The 10,475-nt window shown below is 42.6% G+C and overlaps 1 protein-coding gene across 1 annotated transcript in view; it reads right to left on the bottom strand.

Annotated features, from left to right (window-relative positions):
- Positions 1 to 798: 798 nt before the first annotated feature.
- LOC124789283 (carboxylesterase 5A-like) overlaps positions 799 to 10,475 on the bottom strand; it is an 88,918-nt gene continuing 79,241 nt past the window's right edge. The window contains exons 8-10 of the mRNA XM_047256589.1: positions 7,869 to 7,998; positions 2,755 to 2,887; positions 799 to 1,232 (exon numbers count right to left, since the gene is read on the bottom strand). Of these exons, the coding sequence (XP_047112545.1) occupies positions 1,052 to 1,232; positions 2,755 to 2,887; positions 7,869 to 7,998 (444 nt within the window). The 3' untranslated portion in view covers positions 799 to 1,051. The remainder of the gene's footprint in view (positions 1,233 to 2,754; positions 2,888 to 7,868; positions 7,999 to 10,475) is intronic.

Genomic DNA, 10,475 nt, shown 5'->3' with positions numbered 1-10,475 from the left:
TGTGGGTGCAGCTGATGAAGGTGACAGCCAGCGACCATTATAAGACAGATCTTTCCATGTCTTACGTCTCACATCGTAGGACACTGCTCGGAAGACATCACTCTGGTTTACGCCGAGTCGGTGGACAACTTCGTGTGACAAAAGGAAAAAAAGAGCTTTTAGTGACGCTTCGAGGAATATTGACAGATAATAGACCTCAGAACCTGCTTTTTACCGTTGACGAATGGAGGCACAACACGCTCCCTTCAGCTGCACTTGGAATTCAGCTTTACGTTTACCTCTATTACACAGTTTTCCTAGCACATAAACACTATACAAGGCACAAGACTGGTGTAAAGCTTCAGCTGAGTGACACTTATTTTCATCTTTTAGTGAAAGTCGGGTAATTAGGTCTAACATGTTCAGAATACGGTTTTTTCATATTACAGTGGACAGTAGCATGAAACTTGATTTATATAGCCGCTATTCATCGATTTATTACAAACATTGAACATGTGGGTGACATCACTGTTTCACGCGTCGACTGCAGAGAGTTAATACTGTTGTTGATGCAGTGTTCAATACAAAACTTAAAGTTTCTTATGCATTTATGTATACTAATGGGGAAGCCGATTTATGTCGCTGATTCTACCGTCAAACAGAAAGAACATGTCGTGCACATGTCTAACTCAGTTCACTACCTTGTTAGCTATACGATTCTGTTTAAGAAAATGGATTTCAAGACAATCGTTAAATATGTTGATTACTGTGGTCGATGTTAGTGACATGCACAAAAGAATGCACAATAATCATTAAGCATAGGCTCCATCATAAAGATGATTTTACCGAATTTTTGTTGTCTTTACAGGGTTGTCTTATGCTAACTTAATCTGTATGGAAAAATGGAAACTTATTCGTCGCGTTACAGTTCATTCTTATGTATTAGGAACATAAAACTAGATAAGCAAACGACACTATATAATGAAGATATTTCATTTTTGTACACGTTATAGCATGATTAAGAAGGCAGTTATTTCTTCTTGAAGCTCAGGAAGCCTTATGTTGTGAGGCTTTACACGTATCTCCAGAAGTTATCAGCGTAAGGTTGTAGCGGAACGTTCTCGTGCCAGAAGTCCATCCGCTCTGCGTCTTTGTTGTGAGCGAGGGAGAAGTTGGATTGCATCAGCATGTAGCTGCGGGTCACATTGTTGTATGGCTCCCAGATAACTGGATCAGCTTCCGGGGTTGGATTTCTGCTTAGACACAAGAATGTGTGTGAATATGCTGATCCTCTGAAAGGGTTAAGCTCAGCCAAGAAATTACTTGTTTCTTCACTTTGAAATTTTTCACATTGACAAAATGGAAAGAGCGACCTGCAATTACTTGAAAAAACATTTTATGGACAAGATTTTATTACTTAGGATTTATTACTGACGACCAGTTTCGACAGTTGAAACTGTCATCAGATGATCCTCGTGAAAATATTTGTTTATAAATCGTGCAAATGGCTCTGAGCACTATGGGACTCAACTGCTGTGGTCATAAGTCCCCTAGAACTTAGAACTACTTAAACCTAACCAACCTAAGGACATCACACACATCCATGCCCGAGGCAGGATTCAAACCTGCGACCGTAGCGGTCGTGCGGTTCCAGACTGTAGCGCCTTTAACCGCTCGGCCACTCCGGCCGGCATAAATCGTGCACCATTATGAGTTTGTCACTCATGTCATGTCGTCATTATAGTTGAGAATCTACAGCGCATTACGCATAGGTTTGTGTAAGGGAAAACCTCATAGAGATAAAAAGCACCTCTGCAAACTGACATGTTTACACATGTTGTACTAACAAGCCGCATTAGAGTACATCTACAGGTAACGAGCACCTTTTAAAAATGAACATATTCACATAATAGTAACAAGCCTCAGAGGACTGCTACGTGTGTGAACATCCCCATTTACACAAGGTACTTTTTAAGAGTATATGGTTTTACTTTTGACAAACATATGCATAAAGTGCCATATATTCTCCAGAATAATGATGAGCTGGCATAAGTGATAAACGCGTAACGGAACACGATTTATAACCAAAGTCTTTTTTGAGATCAGAAGATGATAGGATAACAAAAAAAATTTTTGATATCATAAGCAGAACGAAATAATTAACTGTAAAATAACAGTAAAATAATATTCGTACACAGGTAACCTAATCAGCAATACCTCAATATACGGAGAGGCGAATTACGTATGTACTGTATACAAAATGAATGGTGTAAAAACACTTGCCTCTTTATTGTACGCGCTAATGCATTACGAAATGAGGGTGACAAACACGTTTCATCGCAACGAACAGAATGTCGATTTTGGTGACGAGAACATGCGACAAATGTAGTATATATTTATTTGTTTCTAAACCGTTGTATAAATACACCAGTTCCGGTATGACCATTATACGACAACCTCACGGCGTTTAATATAATATCTTTCAGCGTTTGTTAGCCATTTCAGTCGACAACTAAGTTTGTATGATGCCGAAAGGTGTCTCACTGAAGTACTTCGGAGCGATTCTATTCCCCCAAAATTTTAATTTGGAAACCGACTTTGAGGGGCTAGCGTTTACGCCATGTAGAAGTTGCTACAATGTTTGGTCAAGAACCGGAACTTGATTTAATTACCTACTGCAGACCGTTTAACTAACGTGCAATGGTGAAACATAGATTTCATAAATAATTAATTTAATGTGATGACAGAAAAAGTACTATTCGTAACTGTACATACCCATACTTAGCAAAGTTGGTCCAGTATCTAACCATATTCCTGCGGACTTGATCTTCCTCTGATTCTGGATCCAGGTTACACACCGTATCATCTCTCACAAAAAGCACGAATATATCACCGGCGTGATTTACACCTGAAAGAGCAGGTGTATATTAAAACAGTCGATAGTATATCGTTAACCTCATGTTAAATGTAAGTGGGAAATTGTTGATGTGTACTAAGGTGGTTTATGATTTTAATTATTTCAGTAAAAAGTGAAAGTATCTCGCCATATTTCTGTTTCTGCTATGACATTGTGTTATTGTTGTTTGGTACATGAGAGTGTGTATTCATACAGTCGCTTTCGTTAGTCCATCAGCTCATACAAAGTGGTTACTGATATTACATCGTTATATCTTTGAAACCAAGATAGTATATATTTGTGTTCATAAACACGGATTATATCGAAGAATAGTCTCCCAATGTCAATAGGTCTTCCGAATAAAACGCTCTCGATTTTGAAGCCGCGTCAATTCGAATAAAATCCAAGAGCTTTCGATGACCATCTCCGCCAGTTCAGTGAACTCCTGACGACGATGGCAGAAAGTCGATGATTTTATTCGAATTGACGCGGCTTGAAAACCACCGTCGGGAAAGACTCCGAGGATAATAGGCCTTCTGTTTTCCCTTGATGGTGAATTATTCGTGTGATACTTTTAGGAAACATAAAAAGCGACCCAAGTGATTTGAAAGTTACTAATTATCAGTTTATTTTACTGCCTGACTAAAGCATAATCATGGAAAATTCTTAAGAATTTTTAAAAAATTCTTGTAAGTTAGTAGAGATCCATGAAAATACGCGAATCACAGTGGTTTCGTATGCACCAACAGATGCCTTGGGAACACCACAACGATAGAGATGGGAGGTTAACTGAAAACTGACTTAGAGTGTGTTGCGACCCTTCTTCAGTACCATACAGAATGTCACCCTGAAGTGGCATCACGATGCACACAGCATGGCCTGCTGTAATGGCTCCCAATGGTTAACATGCGTCCTGCATCTGTTTTTAGGGAAGTAGTTCAAATGTGTGCGTATTCCTAATGGACCAAACTGCTTAGGTCAACGGTCTCTTGACTTACACACTACTTAAATTAACTTAAACTAACTTATGCTAAGACAAACACACACACCCATGCCCAAGGGAGGACTCGAACCTCCGGCGGAAGAGGCCGCGCAGTCCATGACATGATGCCTCAAACCCCGCTCCTTTCCGCGCGGCTGAAGTAGTTCTTCGGCCTAGAGCCTTCCGTACATTTTTCATCAGATATGACTGGCAAAGTTGTCGATTCTTTGAGGTGTAACGTCCTTATGTTGTAGGCACTAGTCCACCATGTCAACCTGTCCATCAGACGGAAATGTTGTATGAATAGCAGCACGTTCTATTGCGGTATTTCGATCCCGAGCACACAGCACGAAAACGATTCTGCACCAAAGTGGAACACTGACAGAACCATTTATCTCATACCTAACTGTCAATGTTGCTAGGCTCACTCAGAGCGGCGAAGATCGCACATTCGCCGTACATTCACAGTCTTTGCGCTGCTGACAAGCATCAGGCGCACATGCATTTCCAAAAGCAATAGTTCACAGTCTAGTAGTAGACCAAGGGGTTGCTGCGAGCTCTATTGAAGGGATACATGAACTCCTGCTTGGTCTTTCTCAGGCACCTCAGATAAGATAAAAATACTGGTTATGGATTGTAGCACGTATCCAGCCGTTGAATTTTTCCTACTTGCTAGATAAATGTCAGACAGTGCGCTGAGCCACTCGTCACTCGCCTCCTTTTAGAGTGGCGGTCACAGAGTTGTGCTCTTCCTGCAGTAAGGGTAATAACCCCGTCACGAACTTGTGCCAAAGACTGTATCTTTAATACTATACTCACTATGCTATCGACTGGACAAAGGAAGGGCTACGGATGTAATGGTCTTCATTTTCGGACGCTCTTCAGAGGCTTATTGTTAGCTTTTCGCAATTCTTGAGTGACTTTATCTCAAAGCATTCTTATCGTTGGGTCAGACACTCAGCATATAATTTGTTTCTTGCTTTTATAGCCGTATGTGTTCCTTAAATATCTGAACAATGGCATCATATTTCAAAGCACCCACAAGAGCAGCTTGGTTTAAGTGGTAAGATTTACTGACAGCCGTATTTGTCGCTATAAAAGGATGCTTTCAACAAACCACCAACGTAAATATGGAAAAATATGCTGGATCTGAAATGAATGATGTCGCATAGCGATTTGTAACGGACATGTCACAACAGAATTGATGAGGAGTGCTATACTTAACGTTGTGCAAGATCTCAATAACCCTACACAAGTAGTGCCCGAGGGGATACACATGTGGTTCTCTCGCACTTGCAGGGTCGCACAACCAAGTAATTTAACTTCAGTCAGGAAAAGGTTTTCTTCGCAGCAAATCAAGCATCCGTAAGATCAGTTCGACGACGTGTGGCACACCACGAACTAATAGAACATCGACGATTGGTGCAGCTCCATCTGACGTCCCAGCGAAGAGAGACAGAGGTGTGTCGGACAACACCGTAGACGAGTGGTGCCAAATCGTATATTCACATGAGACTCAGTTCTGCGTACAGCATCACTATTGGCGCATACATGTGTGGAGCGTCAAAGGCGAAGGAACACTGTCAGATTCCATTTCTGCCATCTTAATAGGGATCCAACACATGGCTTGGTGGGACCGGGTACCACTAGGTAAAAATTCCACGTTCTGGCCGCGTACGGCCCTACAGGGCCTGACCGATCACTGTGTCATCCTCTGCGAATGACGTCATTGTATGTGGTATTGAGGGGCATCTGATCAGCACAGAACTCTTCGGAATTTGTTGGATTTCTTGACCTTGGAACCGCTACTAATCGGTCCGATAGCTACTCAGGCTAATGAGCTTGAGAACAACCCATACAACTCCTCCCTCAAACTCTCTGGCAGTACTGGGAATCGAGTCCGAGTGCTCCACATGGCAGTCAGCGGTTTTGACCACTCAGCTACAGAGAGCGACATACCACTGGGTATATAACACTTCTGGCTCGCGTAACAGGTAATTCTGACAGCAGCCGTTACTCTTTTGACGTGTTAAAGCTGGTGGCTGTACTATAGTTTCGAAGACTATGACGTCATGTTTCAACGAGAATATCTCTACGGAGACGGTTGTCGGCTGGCACTCTGTTCATCATTCTCCAGACCTCACGTCCAAAGAAAATGTATTTTCTTGGCTGGGTGAGATACTGACACGCCTCCACTCGCCAGCCATGGCAGTTAATGACCTTCGGCGTAAAATTGAAGCGCCACGGAATGAGATTCTGAGATACCCACATCTGTCATATACGGTTAGTGTGACTCGATACAACTCCGGTCTGTAGTTACTACCAGATGTAGCAGCATTTCATGCGTCACGAGTACTCAGACTGAGTGTATTATCGAGACGATTGAGGGATATTTCAAAATTATGTTGCGTTTCGTTTTATTCTCATGACTACTGCTAATGCATCATGCATTGGAATAGTGGCTGGGCCTGGATCAGTGGAGCACCGGATATTTCTAAATACGAAATTAGCTGTGCTTAGTTCTCTTGGCACCATTCCTACATGTGGTGCTGCTGAGCAGGGGACGCTAGTGCAAAGGCACTCCTGACGGACACGTTGTAGTGCACATCTACCAGCCAATTGGACGGCTAGAAGCTGTGACGGAGGATACAGAGTGAGCTGACTAGTATCGCGGTGTCACTCTCTTTGCCTACCAGCATTCCTCCCAACCAGACGCATTTTCTAGCTCCTCTTCTCTGGCAACAGGCCCTTATTCTGGCTGTCACATCATCGCTGTATCCATTAGCGGTAAGACTTGAAGCCAACAAACTCCTGCGACACAAATTCTTCTGGTTATGGACTTCTTTTAAGAAATTTCGTGACAAACCTGTGTGCCCACTTCTCCCCTTCATCCTAACTCAACCGTACCTCTACAATAGTGTACTAATTTTTTTCACTCTGTATAACTCCAGTGATCTACAAATTTAATTATGCATGCCACCACAATCATTAAAATTTCTTTATTTCATATCGATGCAGTTATAATGACCAGAAGTATGTGTAGGTCCAGTCTGCATAAATTTAAACGTTAGTGGGTTTTAAAGTAGTGATCTGCTGGTGTAAATTGCTCCCACACCTCCACCACCCGCACTCTCAGTAACTAGCAGCACTCGTTTTTGGACTTGAGACTACCACCGACGCTATGAAAACCTCCACAGAAGTCAGTCCGATGTGTGGGCGAGCAGCTATAATCTCACCGAGCAGTATCATCAGCGCCGCGCGGGATTAGCCGAGCTGTCTTACGCGCTACATTCATGGGCTGTGCCGCCGGTCCCGGCGGAGGTTCGAGTCCTTCCTCGGGCATAGGTATGTGTGTTTGTCCTTAGGATAATTTAGGTTAAGTAATGTATAAGCTTAGGGACTGATGACCTTAACAGTTAAGTCCCATAAGAATTCACACACATTTGAACATTTAGTATCATCATCTGGTTGTAACTGCTGATTTAGAGCAGCTGGCTACGCCTGATAGTTTCTGTTCTCGAACAAATACCACTGAGAGAAGACCATTCCCTAGGTTTCAGGGTATGAAACCTAGGGAGACCTAGGTTTCAGGGTATGAAACCTAGGGAGAGGTTCTTCCCTAGAAACTCCGGCCAGTTACACATCTCTGTCAGCTATTCAGGCTGCGTGCACTTTACACCACTCAACAGTCTCAACACGCCACTGCGAAGTGGCAGCTGTTCTGTATTCTTAAAAAAGATCATTATTGTACACTGAGTGGTATTACCAGCCCACAGCATGGGTAAAGGTCATTCTGGGTCAGAAATGGCCGTCCTGATTAATAGTGGTGTCGGCAATGTTTGCGCTAGCCTTGGAGCGTCATCTAACGATGAGTGTGACTATTCTCGCTCTTACCAAATGTCTTGTTTCGATGACACTATGTTAATTTGGGAACGTGGCACAGTCTCAACACGCCGCTGCGACAGCAATCAGATATGTTTATGTTACATGAGGTAATATCTTTGTACTCACCCCAATTCGTAGATTGGACTATCTTCCCGCGATAGTCGAATTCATAATAGAACACTGGTGTGTCACTTAGCTCGGACACTTTCCTCACCAGCGCGTCCGTTGGCTCGAAAAATATCATGTCGTTGTTGAACTATAATAAGAAAAATTAATGTTATTAATGCTGCAGTAGTCTCACAATGGACGTATCAAGTTGTGATAAATCGAATTCTGTCTACAAAGACTAGACTCATCGTTATACAAGTGTGATTCAATACAGTAACGAAATTACCAACTTTCATGAAGTATGATCTTTCCTCTTTCAAATTTGTTACATTTCAGTTCTAATTTTCGGACACAATTTGACAGTTAAATTTGTTTTCTAAAGGTCTTCTGTATTCCTTTATAAGTAACGATCTTCTCTTTACTTGATCCCTAAAGTAGATGGATAACGGTATTTGCCACCAACAGACGTCACCCCTTGACACGTTTCCCGATTAAACATTCATCCATCTATTAATTTTAATAATTATTTACAGTGTTATCTACTACTAGATCGAAAGACCCTTCTCCAATGCTGCATCTTTCTTTCCAACTTTTTTCGTTCCATCGCCTTACTGAAATAAAAACTTCGCTTCCCAAATATCTTAAATTACAGACGCTGTAAAGTTTTTGTCCGAAGGGCCTTGAAATCTTCTCTGTTCTCCTCTAAAGGAGTGTACTAAATAAAACTGCATCCTTTATTTCTATGCGACAGTAAGCTTGTCTTTTCAAAAATTTATTACTCATACTTATATTGTGCAGACCTTGTGTTTATCGTCACTCTCTCTCTCTCCCTCTCTCTCTGGATTACATTTCCATACGACACCATAATGCGAAACAATGTTAATTTAAGAGGCTCTTTTAAATTCCATTCAGGTCGACTGTTGCTTTTTCTTTTCTTAATAGGAAAAATCCGAATTCCTTCATGGCTGTGTTTCTGTTTTGTAACTAGTTTGGCACTCTTTCTTTACTCTCTTTGATACTGCCGCACGCTGTGCTGCACGCAGCGTGGCGTAGCGGTTAGCGTCGCTCAATGATGTACAGCTGATCGCCAGTTCAGTCCCGGTCATCAGTTCTTTGTTATTAAGTGCTTAACATTTCTGGAAATTTCCCGCAACCTCTCATGTTTCTATATTCTGGAAAATTCAATGTTTATATAAATATTAGCAGTCTCCGTCCAGGAGATTAGGTCCGTTCTGGCTGTACGTTGGTGTTCGTAATAACCATGCCTTCAGTGTTACGTGGTCTACATCAATTGCGACCCTTCTTTCGATATGCTGGTGTTTCAGAAATGGGACTGTTTGTTGGAGAAGACGGTTACTTCAAAATAATTAAATCACCGTGGCAATGTAAAAGCTATCACCAACATGAACAGCAACCGGAACACAGGCAGTTCGTCATTCCCATGCTATATTCAGGAGATAATTGGATTCCAAAACCAGCTGCACTGAAGGGATTATTGGTCGCTCCGGCCGGTCACGGACAAATTTTCAATTTGCCCCATTAGTGTAAATCAGTGTCCACTGCAAGTTAACTTCTCTAATTCCTTTCTATCTTGATTCATGGCGGTTGCAGGACCAGAACGTTGTCCTTTCAGACGGGTCCAGAATAACAGACTCGACATACTTCATTAGGGCGATGATGGCCAGTGATCCCTTCAGTGCAGATACACATGAAGCTCGAACTCTTTCGGGAATCGGTGAGATGCCGCGTGTAATGAGGCTAATCATCAGGGGCACTTCATCAGTAGTGTGTGGAATAATTTGAGAATTTGGGTTTGACTGGAGGTGTGCTAGGGTAGTCCATGCTATTACCCTCTCCTCTGTGTCCAGATGGTGTAGGTTCAGCGCATCTGCGGAGTAAGCGGAAGACCCAGGTTCGAATTCCAGTCCGACACAAATTTTGCATTGCCCATTTGTACAAATCAATACCCACTGCCAGATAATTTCTTTAATTCCTTTGTGTCTTGATTCATAGTGGCTGCAGGATTAAAATAGTGTGTGTTCTTTCAGACATGTCTGGAGAGGACACAATATATATATCCCAGAAAAGGTGCACATAACACACACTGGTCAGCCAGAACATTATGACTACTGACCTCCTACTGATATAAACCCGTCCAGGGATAGCAGGGTCACCTGCTGTGTAGTGACTGCTAGTCGGACACACGCACACTGCGTGTAGAATCAGGAGCGTGCTGTCTGTGTGTACAATGGGGAAGGCGCGCGATCTATCTGAGTCTGACCAATGGCCAGTTGAGGCTCAACACAAGCGTTTCAGAAACTGCACGTCTTTCCTAGTATTCCAGAAGTGCTGTCGTGAATGTCTTCGACACGTGGCGACCCCAAGGTGAAACCCCATCAAGACATCATGGGTTTGGGCGGCCAACACCCATTACAGATGTCGGACATCGAAGGGTGGACAAACTGGTAAAAAAGGACAACTGGTGAACTGTGGTGGTACTAACATCAGACTTTAATGCTTGGCAGGCTGCAAATGTGTCTGAACACGCAGGGCACAGGAAACTCTTTACGATGGGACTCCATAGCCGACGACTCATGCATGCGCCAATGTTAACTCAACGATAAC

This window comes from Schistocerca piceifrons, chromosome 3, assembly GCF_021461385.2.
Source record: "Schistocerca piceifrons isolate TAMUIC-IGC-003096 chromosome 3, iqSchPice1.1, whole genome shotgun sequence".
NCBI lineage: Eukaryota > Metazoa > Arthropoda > Insecta > Orthoptera > Acrididae > Schistocerca > Schistocerca piceifrons.
Note: the sequence above shows the minus strand (reverse complement) of the source record. Positions and strands in the feature narration are given on the sequence as shown.